The 19080-nt window shown below is 38.9% G+C and overlaps 1 protein-coding gene across 1 annotated transcript in view; it reads right to left on the bottom strand.

Moving 5' to 3' along the window:
* Positions 1 to 11736, bottom strand: part of LOC129088827 (sodium channel protein type 4 subunit alpha B-like) — a 30485-nt gene extending 18749 nt beyond the window's left edge. The window contains exons 1-8 of the mRNA XM_054596060.1: positions 11470 to 11736; positions 9561 to 9679; positions 8310 to 8399; positions 7047 to 7175; positions 5827 to 5918; positions 5495 to 5737; positions 5304 to 5367; positions 175 to 316 (exon numbers count right to left, since the gene is read on the bottom strand). Coding sequence (XP_054452035.1) covers positions 175 to 316; positions 5304 to 5367; positions 5495 to 5737; positions 5827 to 5918; positions 7047 to 7175; positions 8310 to 8399; positions 9561 to 9679; positions 11470 to 11736 — 1146 coding nt within the window. The remainder of the gene's footprint in view (positions 1 to 174; positions 317 to 5303; positions 5368 to 5494; positions 5738 to 5826; positions 5919 to 7046; positions 7176 to 8309; positions 8400 to 9560; positions 9680 to 11469) is intronic.
* Positions 11737 to 19080: the final 7344 nt, after the last annotated feature.

Below are 19080 nucleotides of genomic sequence, written 5' to 3'. Positions count from 1 at the left end.
AATGTTTCTATAATCATCATTATTTGACATTTGAGTGAGCAAAACTGTTGTATTCTACTATGTATGTGGGGATCAAAATATATATATATATATATATATATATATATATATATATATATATATATATATTTAACCATAGCCAACACAGAATATTGGTAGGTTAAAAAATTGCACCTGATGGAACAGTTTTTCCCAGTAGTCTTGTGTCATGAGTCGGAAGAGGGCCAGAAAAGCCCAGCCGAAGGTATCAAAACTGGTGTATCCATAGTTAGGATTCCTCCCTAGTTTTAGGCAGTCAAATCCATCTGGACACTTCCTGTAATGAACAAACAGTTGAAAAGCAGGAGACGGATGTTTAAGGGACAACAATAATAAACAAAAGGCTGTGCACAATCAAATCGGTGGCAGCTGGAGCAGACCCAGCTGTGGTAGCGTGCAGGCTGCTTAACCAGATTTAAAAACATCTCCAGTATCTATGTACATGTAGCCCGGTGGCCTTTGACTCCACAGGGGAGAGAAGCGGATGGGGTCAGTAAGTGCATGCGCTGCTATCAACAGCATTATTTCAGAAGAAGAGGGCACTTGAAGTTCGTTCCAGGCAGGAGCACTAAAATGCATCGCAGCAAAAGGGATTACGCTGAGCCAGATGGATATCAAATTGCAGTTCAAAAAATGTTTCCATGCCTTCATCTCTGATCTTCATTGTCAGGCAGCATAGTGGCATTACAGCAAATATTTAAGTCCAGCAGCTGAGAACAAGCTGGACTGCCATGTCAATCTGAGTGCAGAATAATTTCGTAATGGCTGGGAAACAGCTGGGCGGCAGAGCGCTGCTGTGAGAACAGCTGCAGATCTCACCCACCAGCCAGCTAAGCAGGACTGCTCACTAATGTCCAGCAGTGAGGACAGAGGAGGCTGCGTGAGACCAGCGACATCTTCCTGTCAGGCTGGTCCTTCCCCACTGCTCCCCTCTTTTAATCAATGTGTTTTTGCACATTTCAGTCCACACATTACATTACATTACTGTTGACCGTTTTTCAAAGCATAACATGTGTTTTTTTAGATTGATGTCCAACCTTCTAAGAATACCTTTTTAACATTCATTCCTAAGTAACAAGTAGCAATAATAATGTAATCTTTTTAAAGTAAAATAAAGACTACATTTACATGATTTTTCAACATAGCTAGTGAGTTTGATACATTTTTTTATTTTCCTGATTTGTTTACTTTATCATCCATCTAAGGCACATTCAAGTCTTTTTTAGAGATGACATCATGAGTTGATTAATTGAAGAATATTAATGAACATCTATTTCCATAACTGATAATTATTGTCAGTCATTTTCAAGCAAAATGGTCAAACATTTTGCTGTTTTTCTTATTCCTAAATTGGAAATGCAATGAAATGGAATGTTGTCTGCCAGGTATTTTATAGAAACACTTTACATTTTTTATCTGGAAAGAAATCTGCAGATCAATCAATAATGAAAATAACCACGGAAACTATATTTACTTCAACTATATTTACTCTAATGTAATCAATTAAAGACATAGTTGCATTGAAAGTATGACATCAGTCTGAATTTGATCAAAAACACATTTTAAGTCAAAATAATATTGAAAGTATTAAAAACTTCTAATTTAATCAGTATTGTATTTGTTCATAATGTCTTGTTAGATTTAATTTTCTCAATAAAAACTAGCATTTCTCCAGCTTATCTTATTAACTGTCACTTAAACAACTGCATGAATGTGAGACTTGTGAAACAAGGCATCTGTCAGGCCTGTGTCCCTGAGGTTGCTATAGTAACTGCCCTGGAGACTGACTCTTGAACGGGTTAATCCAGAGTTAGCACTCCTCAAGGAGAACTGATACGCCACATGTACTCGCTGTGGGATCTGATCTGCCTCCACACACACAGGGCAGACCAGAATAGGTAGCCATACCATTGTTCTTCTTTTTTTTGAGCAGATCCTGTAGTGTATTACTTTTTACTCATTAGTTATACTCTGGACGTCAGTGTATTACTCAGGACTGTAAAGTATTCATTTCTTTTTCAGATTTGTGGATGTATTAATAAGGCAACCATTGCTTTTAATTCATATTTGAATGATATGAAAGTCAGTCAGCAGACTCTTGAAACTTTTAAATTGATGTATTTGCACTGTAATGCAGTTAAAGGGCAAAGAGATTGAACAAGTTTTGACTGCATTACATCATAACTATAACGTAACATTGAAAATGCAGACTCAATGTTCACTGTGATGGATTACACAACTAAAGTATGTTTCAAGAGTATGCTACTTACATTTGAAAATAATCAGCATACAATTTTGGGTATAAATGATTTCTAGTTAAGGAGCAAAAATTGTACGGCGCAGTCCTTTAAACTTTCATAAAGTCTTGTTTTGTTTCACCAAGCAACAGAGTCCCCGGGGTGTAATCGCTTTTTGAAAGCTCTTTGCTTACATTTTTACAGTATTTATAACGAGCGCTCCTCAGAGTGTACCATCAATTCCCTACAGTTTGTGTAACAGAACAACAGAACAATAGAGGAACATCTGTCAATCGCAGCAAAGTGTTTCCCCTCTATGGTGGGCAGGGCTGGGGTGGTGGGTTTCTATGCCCACACCAGGGCATACCGGCCAAGGGCAAAAATTGAAAGTCATAATCCTTGATGCATAGTGGCTTTAAGATGTGAGGGGATAAGCTTTCGCCTCAACTCTATAGTAGGCGCAATGACAAACAGCTTGGACCTCTGAAGCAAATCTTTTATCACAAACTTGCTGAAAATATAATTTAAAAGTGTGTGTGTGTCTGTGTGTGTGTGCGCACTTGCCTGCTCACTTGTGTCTGTGTGTGCATGTGTGCATGTGTGTGTCATCATAACGTATCCAAAGCCTCAATTTGGAAAACTACTCAGGGATTACTTGTTGGAATACACTCAAAAGATTAAGCATCCTCTATGTTTTACGTCCTCCGTCCTGACCTGCTTAATATCTTGCCCGTCTCCACAGCCAGCCTCAGAAAGTTCCATCTAAAATGTCACAGGAGTCAAAAGGCTGGCAATCCTTTTTTCCAAAAGACACATAAACTACCCTATGGTTACTTTAACCTGTAACCTAGCAAGTGTGTCACAGGCTTTTTTCTTTCTGTCTTTGATTTAACATCAAACTAACCACAATTACATAAAAAAGGGAATTAATACCATATTCTTGGTGACGACAGAGCAAAGTTAAAATTAAAGGGAGACAAAGGGAACATTCATTCATTCTCGTAACCTGCTTATCCAGTTAAGGGTCACAGGGGTGACATATAGAGACAGACAACCACTCACACTCACACCCACACCTACGGGTAATTTAGAGTCTTCAATGAACCTTAGCTGCATGTCTTTGGACTGTGGGAGGAAGCTGGAGAACCCGGAGAGAACCCACGCTGACACAAGGAGAACATGCAAACTCCACACAGAAGGTTGTTTGGCCCGGGAATTGAACCCAGGCCCCTCTTGCTGTGAGGCAACAGTGCTAACCACTACACCACTGTGCAGCCCACAAAGGGAACGATTCCCCCATTTCTCTTTTTGTCCAAAAAAAGCCTTTAAAACCTTTTTTTTTTAAAGATTACAACAGAATCACAGTCCGAATCACAAATAATAGGCAACAAATCTAAAACAGTCCACATGCAGTAATTTGTAGGTAAAATGTGGAACAGCTGGATAGGTCATATTGGTGCTATTCTGATCATACTGACCTACTATTTATGGAAGTTTAGTGACGTCATATCCCTCTGAATGCCCTCAAATGTATCCTCTTTTCGCTCCGATTTGAACACAAATTACTGAATCAGATTTTACTTCTTGGGAGATTAAGCTCCTGTGTTTTTGGAGGAGAGGTTACAGAGTGAGATTAGAACTAAAGGGTTGGCCGCACTCCGATGCCAACAAAAATGTCTATCCAAGATAAATGCATGAAATCATATATATACATATATATATATATATATATATATATATATATATATATATATATATATATATATATATTAACTTGAAAAATAAATAATTGAAACTTGAAAAATAAATAATTGAAGAAAATAGCTAAGTATGTTAACTTTTGGTATTTAATGAATGTATTATTATACCTGTATCTCTGTGTTTACCAATACTATTTTGCTCTTTTGGTTTTAAAACTATTCGGTTTACTTATATTTTTCTTCAAAAAGTCAAACAAATATAGCCGTTATTGTTATCTGAGCAAATGGGGGAAAAACAATGATGTGCCTGTTCACATGTCACACTGTAAAATGGGTGTACAATGAATTGTTTAGGGGTGCTGTTGATCTACAAAGATATGGAACTTAAGAGTTTTAATAAGAATTTAAAACAAGACCTTTTTTTCCCTAAACTTCCCACATTAAGCTTAATATCATCACCATTTTTTGTTATTTGCCATCATCCTTTATCTTGTATCATTAACAAGAGCACCTAATGGAAGCCATTTGTTGAAGCTGCAGGATTTCACATTCACACAGATGGGTATTTAGTTCACTATAACCCTTGAACTGGGCCTGGCATGGGCAGAATCTGAGTCATCCTGTTGTGCTTGTTTCAAAAGCATTTGGATTTATGGGATTATTCAGTGCGTAGGCTGAGTAGCAATATTTGGAAGGTTTCACACTGTGCCTTTGATTGGGAACAAAGTACACAGATAAAATGTCATCTATGTATGACTACATTTATTCTAATGTTAGAAACTGAATCCAAGATGTCTCTGCTCCATCACAAAGACACAAACTCAGGTGCTACTTGAAGACTTCAGTACAGTATATCCTAACAATAACAGAATATTTATCCGAAGTGATCCGGTCTGCTCCGGTTGACCTAATCATGTCATAGAGCTTTTGAGATGATGAAATCTCCAAAGACCCCCCTCTCTCCAGCTGGCAACTCCATGTTTCTCTGTAAAGGGTTCCAGTGGAGCCGGGGTGATTATCCACACCACATGTCGTCTTGTCTACAGCCTCTCTCACGCTACACCCCTCCCTCTGACGGGATCATTCCTCCATACATTACGCCTATAAATCACAGATTTAAATGTGAAGCCTGAGCACGTCATCTGTTGTCATATCTGTCTTTTTTGGTTCTGCGAAAACTGTTTGCGGCAGTCTGATGCTCGAGCTACTGTGTCTAATTATACACATGACATGCATGGGATCAAAAGCCATTAGAGGCTAAATATTTCTATTATGTAATAGCCTGCAGATGATTAACAAGCAGTAAGCTGGACAAACACTCACTTACCCTGCATCACTTCCATATCCGCATATTAAGGCATCCTTTGCTCCTTCAACTTTGTAAAAATTATCTAAGGAAAAGGGGGAAAAGAAGTTGAAGAGACAACTTTATTTCATGTCTAACCTGACTAAATGCTGATGCTAATGGGTCAGTATTAATTTCATGTAAATATCTATGTCTTTTATTGTTTGGCTTACCTTCGCTGGTGAGGAAGTCCGCCCTGGAGCTCCAGGTTCTGTTGTTACAGATGAAGGATGCGTTGGGGCTGAAGGAGGAGTTGACGCAGTGCGAAAGGCTGCGGATGCACTTTTGCCGCAGCAGGCCCATGAAGAGCTGCAGGCCGATGAGGGCGAACACGCTGAGGCAGAAGACGGTCAGGATCATAACGTCTGCCAGCTTCCTCACAGACTGGATCAACGCACCGACAATGGTCTTCAGACCTTGACGGAGTAGATGAGACAGTATATAATTTGTTACGGTAACACAGGGACACATTAGGTTTTCTGTTGATGTGTCGTGGTCATCTTACCTGGGATGACTGAGATGGTTTTCAGTGCTCGTAGTACTCTGAAGGTTCTTAACGCTGAGACGTTTCCAAGGTCTACAAATTCTGTCACATATCTGGAATTTGATACACAGATCTGGTGAGATGTCTGGTAACTGGGGATAATAATTAATTTTCAGACATACTTTATGGGTTGTAGATCATGGCTTTATAGTTACATTTCAATTAAATTACATTATGAGTGTCTTGTTAGTGACTTAGAAAATTGGTTTCATTCACTCATTCTTTAAATTCATTTAGATTTAGACTGAACAACTGTATAAACATTAACAAAAAAAGTTCAACACTGACATATAAGTTGATGTAGCTAACGTGTTAGAAAACAGTTGCCATCCAGCGTATTAGGGGCAAAATTAGCATTCATTCGAAGTTTCTGTCCAACTATTATGTATTGGTCTCCACCAAGTCCTGAGGAAATGTCTGGCTCTTTAGGTTCTCAATGCTCCACTTTGTTAACCAGCTAGTGACTAACTTTGTCTTTCTGCTGTTTTGTGATAGGGAAGTACTGTACAGGGTTTGAGACTGAGAATATCCAAAAACAAAAGGAGAGCTGTCAGAGTGAACTAAAGGAGTAAAGTTACTGTCTGAAAAACCAAAACAACCAGCTGAAAGACTTTCCTTAGAGCTGCAGTCGAGTAATTATTCTCTGCAGGTTCAAGCAACTCCTTTTACATGCATACCTCTGAGAGGAAATGACAGATGACTGAACCATAATTAATCAAAAACTAAATAATCGCTGAAGGTGATGACAGCTTCCGGTGTGTTAATGCACTGTTAAAGGGATTTTGTCTCGCTGTTTTCAAACAAAGCCAGTGTTCCATCAGGATGATTGGTCCCAGACAATGCTGCACCAATTCATCGAGCAGTCACCTGTCTAATCTGCCACCTGCATCATGGGAAGTGAGTCATGGCCCACAGATCTATGACCTCGACAACAGGCTTATTGTCATGGTGTTTCAAATCACTACTCAGGATGGCTGAGGAATTACTGACAGTCACTTTGGCGTTACGGAAAAATTGCTTTTTTATTTTCAGGCACAAAAACTGCCCCACAAGACAGATTGTGAACTATGAATTAAGGTGGAACTTTTTAATTAGACGTGCACAATGTAGGCCAAGCCACTATTAATTTATAGTGAATGTCAGGTGAGATTGATTGCCAGTATGAATGAAACATTACTTACGCCATGACAATGACGCTGAAGTCCAGCCAGTTCCATGGATCTCTCAAGAACGTGAACGGCATTATACAGAATCCTCTTGCTAATATCTTTATCGCCGACTCGAAAGTGTAAATGCCAGTGAACGTATATCTGAAAAATATTCATTGAGGGAGAAGTAAATGCATTAAGCTCTGAAACTAGTGTTGTTTCAGATTTACAGTTCAAAATGCATTTGAGCATATAAGTAAACCACAATCATTAACAACAAGGACTGAAAGGCAAAGCATGAAAAATAAAATAAATGAATGAGTTAATTTTATTCAAATTCTTTGAATGCAGCAGATCATTTAAGTTATAGTAACTCAAAATATGGAGGAATGATGTCACTGACAGATTGTGTGCCATATATGAAATAGCATGCCTAAACACATATATTATTGCAGTTTAAAGTCAGTACAATGTTTATAAATGCAAACATTATGCAAAATAATGTAAGTCCATGGACATGGTGAAGACTTTCCAGAGGTCAGTTCAGGGACATTCGAATTTGTTTGGTACTTTGTTTGGTACTGGAAAAGGGGAAACAGTTAGCTTGACTCTGTTCGAACAAAGTCTTCATACCAAAAGGTCTAAAGCTCACACATAAAGAAAGAAAAAAACAAAAAACATTCAGGGTTTAATGCAGATCCCATTCTTGGCTGGGAACAGTAAGTTCCGTAAGTCTCCGTTGGTTACCTGGCAACCGCAAGAATTCAGATTTTTTTTACCTTTTGAATAGAGCCAAGCTAAGGTTGAGCTAGTTAATCAGCTACTCGCTGTAGCTTCATATTTTACCGGTTGTATAAAAGAGTAAAGTTTATATCCTCATCTAACTCCCAGCAACAAAGTAAACTGCCTGTCTTTTCTATTAAAAATGAACGTCTAAAGCTGCAAAAGTAAATGAACTAATTAAATCAATGAAAATAACGTTAGCATGCTGCATGCTAAAAGTTGATGACGACAACTTGGCCACATCTTTCAATTCATGCACATCTCAATATTTCTAAACACTTTTAAGTGACTTAAGTTTCATTCAACACCACATGCTTTCTTTTAACATGCTCTGCCCTGCGTCCTGACAGCAGTAAATACCACATGCATCATATACTTACATGTCATGATTCCTCAATTATCACTGACAAAACAACAAATCCCAACAAAGCTCCACATTAGAAAACATGAATCACGTTTTCAAATTCTTTCCAAAACACATAGTTTGAGCTCAAGCACTGTGTCTGTACTTACTCCAGGTACTTTGTCCATGGTGCCGGATCAGACATGGCCATGAAGAAACAGTTAGTCAGAATAGTGAACATAATGAACAAGCTGAACAATGTGGAATAGAGGTTAAGGAAAGTGTACTGGGAAATGTTAACTTACAGTCAAATATGCTTTTTGTGAAAGGCCAGCAATGTATCACACAATGTTTCTTATAATCCTATAAAATAGCCATGAGGATAAACCGCCGATGTGTGTGACAACGGTATTAGAACTACAGTAAATGCAGATTATGGAAAATGTAAGTAAATTCCATTAAACATTTAATCAGGGGAGCTGTATATTCTCCCTTATGGATGAATAAATCAGCTGCGGAAATTAAGATAAAATCTATCACAGTCAAATCATTAAAAAAGTCATAATTGTCTAAAGAGTAACTAGTTTCTTTCAGTAATCGTAATGATCTAAAATACATTATATTACATACAAAAAATATGAATCAAATGCAGTTCAGAGCATGTTGTCAGTTGCACTTGTGTTTTAACAATCAATAACAGTTAATATATGTTATTTAATATATGACTTGATCAATAGATGATTTGTCATCAATAACATAGAGGAGATGTAAAGTACGTATCGGCTATCTGAGAACTAATAGGCAGCCGTCACATGATGTGAAATCTCCTTGCTCTTATTTCGTTTCAGAGATTAAAAGAGGGATATCAGGGGATTTATTTTGCAATGCCAAAGAGGACCATTACAAAGCTGTTTCAAAAATGGGACTATGGAAAAATCTGATAGAAACCTTCAGGGGGAAATCAGTAAATATTAGAAAATTGGCTTATCTGCCAGTATGAGATGCAAGAAGTGGAATCCCTTTTAACAGCATAAAATTATAATTTTGGTTGAAACTTTTTACAGTGGTTTGTTCTCAGCAGTCTTCATGTTATCTTAAGAGAGATTGACACTTTTACTTTGAAGTGAAGCACTTTTTGGAGTGTAAAAACAAAGCCGATTTGTCACTCATCACCTAATCCTGATTACTAACTATTAATAAATCCTCATTTCACTTCTATTACCTCTATCTTTTTTAAGCCAATAAGGGCGTTCAACCACCAGTACTTTATCACAAATGTCATTAATATCAAACCAATTCAAAGTGACGAGTAAAATTGTCTGACAGAAAATTCCTTGACCCGCCCAATATAACAGTAATGATTTTTTTACATGTCCGTGGCAGGACGAGACACAGGCTCTGGGTAACCAAAAAAAGGATATGAATGGACTAAAATTTTTATGGCGATTGATCTGATGAAGTGAAATGGACTAAATATGTAAATTGCAGATGTGGCACTGAATCTGAAGATGACCTTCCCTTTGTTAAGTACTATAAAAGTCTGCAAAGAAAACAGAAAGAAAACAGAAATCAGCAGTTAGAAAAATCAAATTTTCAAAATCATCATCATTGCTTAAATTCTGTGAGCAAAACAAATGGTAACAAGTCAACAGATTGTAAATACATCTCCCAAACAGATTTTCCAATCATGTACAGGCTCCTACACTCCAGTTCTGCAGAGAAACGCAATTCTGCTGTTTTTTTTACCCTGCACCACATGATAATATAGCTGCCCCGTTTACTCCACCATCAGTGCTAGCTTCCACCTTTAGCACTTCTGCCTCCAAGAAAGCTGCAAGTGCACATACACGCAGCCAGCGTGGCCAGTAGAGATAATGGAGGCGACTCCAAAGCACGGCAGAACCGTTGCCTAACAGATGTGGCATTTATTTAAATATTTCTCCGTCTTTGGATAATCCTCCCAACCAGCCCCGATCACATGCCAAAACAAAGAGACCCTGAGAATGACTGCCACGGCCTTTCTCATCTCCCCATAAGCGGCCCATTACCGGGCGACAGCCTGATCTACTAACTCTGCGTATAAAACTTGCTAATCTTATTTATGCGTCCACAAAAGACGCAGTCGCTCTAGTCTCTGAATTCAGTGAGGACCACGGCTGATCAGGAGGATCACTAACATATCATGTGCACAAGTCCAGATGAGAGCTTTGTTGATAATTTAACGTGTACGAGAAAAATAGTTGCATCACTGACAATATTAAACACCAATGATTAATCATCAATCGCTAGTTTTTCCGACCTTTAACAATTCTTTTGAGATGCATGGCAGTGATTATTCACTGATTCAGAATCTTAGAAATGTTGAATGTGTTTAGAACAAGGTGTTTGTAGGAAACGATCATTCAGTCGTGGTGTTAAAGAATGAGTTCACAATATTTCAAGTCAGTCTTAGTTAGGTGCCCATGTACATTAAAACTGTTTTTGCTGACTCGTTTCCTCCTGTTCATACTGGCCATTAAGAGATCCCTTCGTGGTGCCCGATGTAACTGATCGGGGAAAAAAATCTAAAGTCCTTGTTCTGCACAAAAATGTATTACAAAGTTTAGTTGAAGGTACTATGAGTCTTCAACTGTCTGAGTTAGTCAAACAAAAGTGGTCTCCTCCAAAATTACAGTCTTTTTAGCACCAAATTTCCTTTTAGTGTTACTTATCTCTCTGCATTATTTAGTAAGGAAACAGTCAGGGCAAACAGGGACTGTAACATTGGAAGACCTTCATATGGTTCCCTCAGACCACTGAAGCCTCATAATACAGCTACAGCTACACTTTGAAACATATTTTTGCACAGAATTAAGGCTGTGGATTTCATCCCCCATCACTTCAGATGGAAGCATGTGAGTAAGTGACCTTTTAACAGCCCGTGTGAACAGAAGATGTTGATTTGCTTATACAACACCTTCAATGATGTGGACTTAAAGCTGTTGTTGTGACTTTGAAATGTTTGGCCCATGTTCCTTTTTTCATCTGTTGAAATGGTGTAAAATGTGACTGACCTCCTCACAAAGCCTATACAGTAAATTGGCTAGATTTGAAAAAAGTAAAACAGAAATGAAGGCCTTTCTGCTTTGTGTTTGGGATGTTGAAAGATTGGATTTCTACTTTTATTTGTCAAATATATTCACAGATAGTGAGTCGAGAAATTTTGGACATTTTTCACTATTTTCTGACATTTTCAAGACCAGTTGTGTTGTAGATAACATAAACACGACCACCACCATTTACCCCACACAGCCAACAAACATACACACAAACACACACAGAAGCTCTCACCCTCTTGTTCTTGTAGTAAAACGGATCAATGTCCTCCAGTGGCACCCCAATAAGTTCTGTAGGGATGTCACCGAAGATGCGCGGCAGCTGCTTGCCTGCCTCCACGTCGAGCCTGGGTTTGGGTGGCTCTGCGTTCCTGTGAGACTCGTGGCAAACCTTGGCGTTCTTGGCCTGCTCCTGCGCAATCCGCTGCTCCAGCGCAGCCAAGGACTCGCGAGTGAACCGCCGCAAGCCATCAGGACCCGTTGGTAACAGCAGGGTTGCCATCTTTTCATCCTGATTCTCCTGTACTAGAATTTACTTACAGCTAAGGGCGGGGAAGTGGGGGAATTAACACACAGGGAAAGGAGAGAATGAGGAAGGTGGGTGAGAATTGTCTAGTACAAATCAAACAGTCTCATGAAACAGTTTGGCACTTATTTAAATACAAGCATACATCTAGCAACCGTGTGCGCATAGGGCTCCCAACACATGGACTCCTTGGAGTCAAGAAGCTGCTGAGCTGGGTCATGACATCACCCAGGTGACAAAGCAGCTTGTCTGGGAAGGAGGGCTTTGATCAGTTTGACTCTGGACAAGGTGGAAACCTATTCCCTCTTCTCCACTGCGATTGGTTTATGTGAGGGACTGGGACTGCTGGTTCCAGTCTTCTTGTAGTAATGAGTTGTTCAATGTTGAACCTTCTGTAGAAAAAGTTAAGCAGCTCAGGGAAAGAGGCAGGATCAGAGCATTTGATTAGGGCTGGCCTCTGGTCTCTGCCTATGGTGGAGTTGACCCCTTGCCAGTTCTCTCTTGCATTTCCAGTGGTGAACGTTTTCCTCCAATATATTCTTATAGTTGATTTTGCCTTATGTCCGAACGCTCTCTCTAACTCACCAACACTTACGTCTGTTACCATGTAAAAATACCAGTTTCTATTTAGTAGGCATATTTTCAGTCTGAAAGCTGCTTTAATCAATATTAACACCCTTAATATCAATATTTCCCTCAGCTCTACAGAGAATTTTAGCATCGTTCAGCTCGTTGTTCTGGTTTCGTTGAACTTTAGCTGTTTGTTGTGAGTCTCAAGGCTCTCATCAGCATCATTTCCAGCCACAGCAGGCAGCCATATTCAGTGAAAAAGCTCATAAAACCCACTGTAGATATTTTCCTCAGGAGTGGGTGGAGACCAAAACGGAGGTACAGGGAATGCATATTGCATTGAATGGGATCTTCCAATAATCTCAAAGGTGCGATTCACAGAAAAAACACTATAACTCATAAACAAAGGAATTTAACAACATGAAATAAAGAAATACACAAGATTGTCTCGGACACCCTTCTATTTTACAAACAATGTGTAATTGCAATATATAAAGGCTTTAATCACTGCATTGCCTCTGATTTTCTGATTGGTAGATGGTACTCAGGTAGGCCCGGACACATGATATGAATGTTTCAATCTCACCACTGACCAACACCAGCTCCCTGTTATCCAACTGCCTCTGTCAAACTAGGGCAGCCAAAGTTGTCAGTCAGAGGGATTAAGACCACGGTCTACAGCTCTGACCAGAGGTTTTCACCAGCACTGATTTAGGATTGCAGTCACTTGTTGTTTGCCTTCCTGGGCCTGGACATTTACCTGCCAGCAACCTTAAATATGTACCCTGACATTTTAAACCAAAACACACCCCTAAAAGCCTTAATGTCTTTCACCTTATGTTTCTAAACAGTGTACTGTGAGGTTAGCCGCAACTCTGCACTGCTCTCATACGGAGGTTACAGCTCATAATGCCGTCCCAACCGACGGCGTTGCCAAGGTAGCATAGCATCAACCCTCCAGTTCTCCCTCAGGGGAACACTGTTAACGCTGTCAGCACTTTTGGCCATAGATTGCACTGTTAGCGCTGTTAGCACCATTAGCTATGAGCTGCCGGCACGCCCTCCACATGTTGAGAGCTGTGTGGGGCAAATTAAATACTCCCAAACTCGGATATTGCACCTTTGAAGTGCAGGCTGTTTAAATCATAATTGTTCCATTCTAATCTTACAAGATATGTAGCTATTAGTGAATGTGTAGCTTTCAATTTTTTATTTACTCGTTCAGCAGACTCGGAGCCACATCAGCATTCATCTGGAGTTTTGTTTCAGGCAAATGTGAGTCAAAAAAGCACTTTATCTTTAGCTCTGTTTTGATTTCAACCAACCCCTGGGAGAATAATAATCTGGCTCCTCCTTAGCTTCTCAATGTCCCAATAAGTTTGCCAGCTAGTTGCTAAATATGTCTGTTTGCTGTATGGTGTTGGGCAAGTGGCATACAGTTGGTTTTTTAGAGCTTTTTTACCCGCAGAATTGTAAACTTTCGGGAAATAAAACCCAAACCGAGAGCTGAATGACGCTGCATACAGCTAAAGGGAACTGTAGCGTTCAGTAGACTCTGTTGGACCAGGGTTCCAATAAACTCCTGATGTACAAAGATTAGGATTCATTCATACAAAACAGTTCTCCTGAAATCTGAAAAAAAGGGTTGAAACTCGACTTCACAAACTGGTAGTGATGCGTTTTTTCGGTACAAATTAGCTTTATACTTCCTTTCCAGTTTTCTACAATGTAAATAACGTCACACCTTGGCTGTAGCCACTTTTGGATGTTTTAATTAATTCAGAAAATGAATGATTATTTCTACCAGAGACATTACTGAATATAATTTGAATAGCTTGAAAAGCTACTTGTGGATCTCTAAAATCTTTTTCTTTTTGGCAATCGTGGTTCCTCTGGATTTAAATAAAGAATAAGTACAGTTTGCAGGTAATCTGATCAGAGACCAAAGCCACTGTCTAGATACAGACAATACTAGAGGCCTTTCTACTGAAAATCCATCCCTCATTTTAGCCAGTGGCAGAGGCTGATATTTTAATAACTGGAAAAGCTTTCCAAAGAGAGGATTACATTTCTCTGTTGCCCTTTTGACAGAGAAGTACCATTGTATCCTTTACATATTGACTAAGCTCTGTGAGTTCGTCATCTCCTCCTGTCCTGAAATGCATTGATCCCTTCACACGTCCAGCCAGACGCTAGTTATCTGCTTTTACTTGATCTGCTTATTTGGCCCAGGTAAATCTCAGATCAGCTTGTCTCATACACTGAATCCGGTGCGTTCCCATTCGCTACCAAAATAAATAGGTTAAGGTCCATTTGCAACGTCATAAAGCAGATAAACAGGTTCAAAGCACATTTATTTCAGGAAGTGACGAATCATCAAGAGAAACACAGTCACAGCATGTCTTCTTTGAATGGCAACAAACACTGTAGACAAGTAAGAAGATACAGGACAATGACCTCTACACTACATGTAGCGCACTACATAATCAAAGTACGTATGAATAATAATTTACGGTCAAAGAGGATATAAAAAAAAGTATTTAGATGAATGAAATTTAATTCCCATAACAGCCAGATGTGATATGCTCATCATCACTGCAAATAATTATGATAATTAGATTGAAAGTAGAGCCAAGCCATGGACCTGCACGCACACTGACGCAAACACATGCTTGACGTGTTGTGCAATACTACTGTTTTAAATTCAAACAAACAATAAATCAAGTGATGTGATGAGAGTTAAGAAGCAGACCTATAGTCAAAATGTTGCTAGTTTAAACTATTATGATACTGCAATATTGAGTTCAATACCGATATTCATGTTTAGGGTTTAATATATTGGCCACAAGCATTTTTTTTACATAAACAAACTATTAAACAATCAATGAATATGGATCCCTTTATTTTGTGTGTGTGTGTGTGTGTGTGTGTGTGTGTGTGTGTGTGTGTGTGTGTGTGTGTGTGTGTGTGTGTGTGTGTGTGAGACCGAGATACACACTAAGTGGGACATTTTACAGTGTAAAGAACCACTTGTCAGTTCTCTCTGTTGGACAAACGAATGGTCCCACATGACTTTGCAGCACATCACATCATTTCACGTCACTTCAACTCCTTTCAGCTTTAAGATACTTTGTCATTTTGGTGTGTGAGGTTTAATCTCTCTGGCAAATAGCCAGCTCAAACTGTGATCTTATTGTAACCATTTGAAATGTGTGGACACAACAAGAGATCATGATTTGATATCAAATATACGCTGCCTCCCTGAAATGACTCTAAACAACATCACTTCTGTGCTCCAGCGTGTTACCCTCACTGTTTTTATTAACTGGACGGTACCAGAAGTTTTGCTCCTGTTCCATGTATGCTGCAGGGGGGGGGGGGGGGGGGTGTTCACTTTCCTCATGAATGTTCTGATATGAGGATATGATTACAAATGTGGATACCTTCCTGTTACTTTGTCACCTGATTACTATTCAACGGTATGAAAATACAGACTTATCTATTTATTAAAATCTAAAAATTCACTAAAATTTCTAATTAGAGCTTTTTTGCCAGATTCTCTTCTTTAATTTTTTGAAATGTCTGAAAGCATATATTCCATGTTTCTTGTGAATTTTAACAGATTGTATCTTTGAAATAGAAGGGTGATCATCTTGTTGTCATTATGGTCATTATGTAATATGTACTATTTTTTGCTACTTAAACATTTGCCAAGTATAGTAAAGGATATTTATGCAAAAAATAAATTATACAAAGATTTATGTCGTAAAAAAAGTATAAAGAATGTCACGCACTTTTAGTCTAATATCAGGGTTTCGTGTTTCTCTGAATTCATGGGGTTCAATAATTTAGAAGCAGAAGTAGAATATCACATTAAGGATTTCTTTGTTCCCTCCATGGTGATGGATTATATTATCTCAAATTAGTAGTTTCATTTAGGACTACTTTATTTACGTTGGTCTATAAAGGTTTGTAGATTAGCTGTAAATGAATGGCGTTCCAAGTATGTTTAGAATTTTTATTTTGGGTTGTATTATAGGTCTATTGGGAATTTTGCCTTTCTTGATCAAGAATCTTGTTTAATTATCCTGTATATCGTAAAAACTAGTGCCATATGTGGCTTAAATGACAAGAAGGTTTACCGTCAAAATATACGAATCTGATTACTTGTGCATGAAAACAGAAAATGACATTAAGACTTTGGAAAATAAATTTCAGCACATACTGGGAGTCAGCCTGCACATACTGTCTGTTCTTACTGGGCCATGTTACGTGTATGTGCCCTCTCAGCGCTTCATACTGTGATCCTGGGTGCACAGACTGAACTGATGACCTACTTTATCTCCACAAACCTTTCAAAGTAATTGCATCAGATAGCTTAAATACATCGGTTACAGAAGGTATGGACCTACAAAATCAGACAGCGGTGAAATTATTAGCATGAGGGTGATAAATTGAGGACAATTACTTTAATTACTGCTTGAGACGCTTATGCTTAACTGAGTGAGGCTCTAAAAACATCTTAACACTAATCATGAGTTACACCATTTGAACAAGAAGATGAAGGTGACAGATGTCACCAAAAATGGAAAATGGAACTCAAATGTGCCTCACATAGCATTATGTAATGTGTCACAGAAGTGAGAGATCAGAGAGTAAGTGTAAGCCTTTAATGCTCACATGAAAACAATAAATTTATATTTCACAATATGCACTTTCTGTTATATATTTTCTGTATGGTATATAATATAGTTGGAATTGTTTTAGATTATAGATTAATCATAGACCCAGATTTAAAAAAAAGAATGATTATAATGTGTTCTCTATTTTATTGGGTGTAGAAGTTCTCCATTAACCCATTTTAACTCAAAGAAAAGAAGACTGAACACTAAATTGTTAACAAATGATGTCCAGTTTTAACTTTCTAAGAAGACATTTACCTTTCTGTCTGTGAGGTCACAAATGAATGCATGCTCAATATTAATTGCAAAAAACAAAACAAAAAACCTTGCAGGGCTACTTACATATGAAACTCTGAGATTCACAGCATAATTTCCAGAGTTGAGTTCTTCGGGTTTTGTAAGAAGGAAAAGCCAAACTCTCCGCGCAAAATCCATGTCTTGCCGTTAAGTTTTGTTCTTCATGACGGACCAAATCTCCAATCCAGCAGGACAGAAAAGTGCTTTCTTACCACCACAATCCAAAGTTTGGCGAACAAAATCTGACTTCTAGACTAACGCCAGTCGACTAATCACCTTATGTTGGACATTTTTGAAAGATGCCACAGGCGGTCCTCTGTCCTTCCATCCGAGTGACTCTTCAGTTTTCATCCCACAGAGGAAAGGTCCCTGAGCCGCCGAGCGTGGAGAGGATGCTGCGCTGTCTTCTTCAGCAGCTGCGCAGCGGCGGGAGATGCGCACCTCGATTTGCCCTTGAGCAAGAGCACGAGGGAGGGAGGATGCTGCCGGACCAGCAGGGGGGATTACCGCTCCTACATGTCACATTCATATATGACAGAGATATAGGAGGAGAGCGGGCACTTTTTCCACGTCACCAAATCGCAAAAACATACAGTATCCTTTAAGGGACACGGTGAAGTTTACCCAGCTGTCTGTGCAGTTATGGGCTATTTTAATGTGGGAGCATACCTTCATGGTAAACATTATAAGTAACCTAATGTCGGCATTGTGTTTTTGAGGACAGTGATGAAATATTGTTTTTTGAAATGAACTTGATTTGACTTAGATCACAGAATAGGCTATTCAATGATGCTTTTAAACCACGTTTGACATTTGAGGTACTGTAGTTCAGAGATAGGCAGCCATGTGCTAACCAAGACATACAGCAAGCGATTTCACTGTCAGCCACAGAGGGGAATTAGTAAAAAAAATCCTCATATCAAAAGTTGTTGGCCTATGCCTCCAGTTTTGGTCTCTTACTGCGCCCTCTAGTGTCCAACAGCGGACCTTCTATAAATCAGTCTGGGAGATATGTTTTCTGCTCTATGACCAACCTATCAAAGACAAGACAGATTGGCAATTTCAGCATTTAAAAATAATTTTAGGCAGATTCTAGTGCCCACCCAGTGGTGCTATTGGGCCACTGGGACTCTGTATTTCTTTAACAACATTTTATTTCTGGCAGTGTTAACAGGCCCTCTAAACTTTTTTATGTTGGGAAATAAAATAGCAACACTTGATTTTGACTCATGACTCATGATGTAATTCTTCAGAACTGTTAGGGGAAGACTACAACGAGGCACACAGTGGTAATAAGGTTGAACACTGGGTCAACATTGGCATTGCACATCCATGTATTGCGGCGGGCTTTAAAGGGAGACATATGAGTTATTATGATCTGATATATTCTAAGCCGTTCTTTAAAGGATTAAAGGCCTGCTTGTTGTTTGCCTGCCTGAGTATATGTGTCTAACTGGCAGAACTCGCACTGATGGTGAGAAAATAAGCACCTTGAGGCCATTTTGTTTTAGAGAGTATGTAGATGGACGTTAGAATGCAATGTAGTCTTTTTTATCCAAATCACAAAGTAGCATTTAACCAAAGTCTATAGGAGCCCTTTTAGTTTCTACCTGGCCTGATGCCGTGTCGTTTGAATGTTTATGTTAAGATCCCTTATCATAAACATGTATCTGGTATCCCAGGCCCTCCCCTGCACTGAAACGAGGAGACAGTGTCAAAACAACATTACCCATAAAGCTCAGGTGCACAAGTGCTCTTCTTTTCCGGATGT

The sequence above is a fragment of the Anoplopoma fimbria genome, chromosome 3 (assembly GCF_027596085.1).
Source record: "Anoplopoma fimbria isolate UVic2021 breed Golden Eagle Sablefish chromosome 3, Afim_UVic_2022, whole genome shotgun sequence".
Classification (NCBI taxonomy): domain Eukaryota; kingdom Metazoa; phylum Chordata; class Actinopteri; order Perciformes; family Anoplopomatidae; genus Anoplopoma; species Anoplopoma fimbria.
Note: the sequence above shows the minus strand (reverse complement) of the source record. Positions and strands in the feature narration are given on the sequence as shown.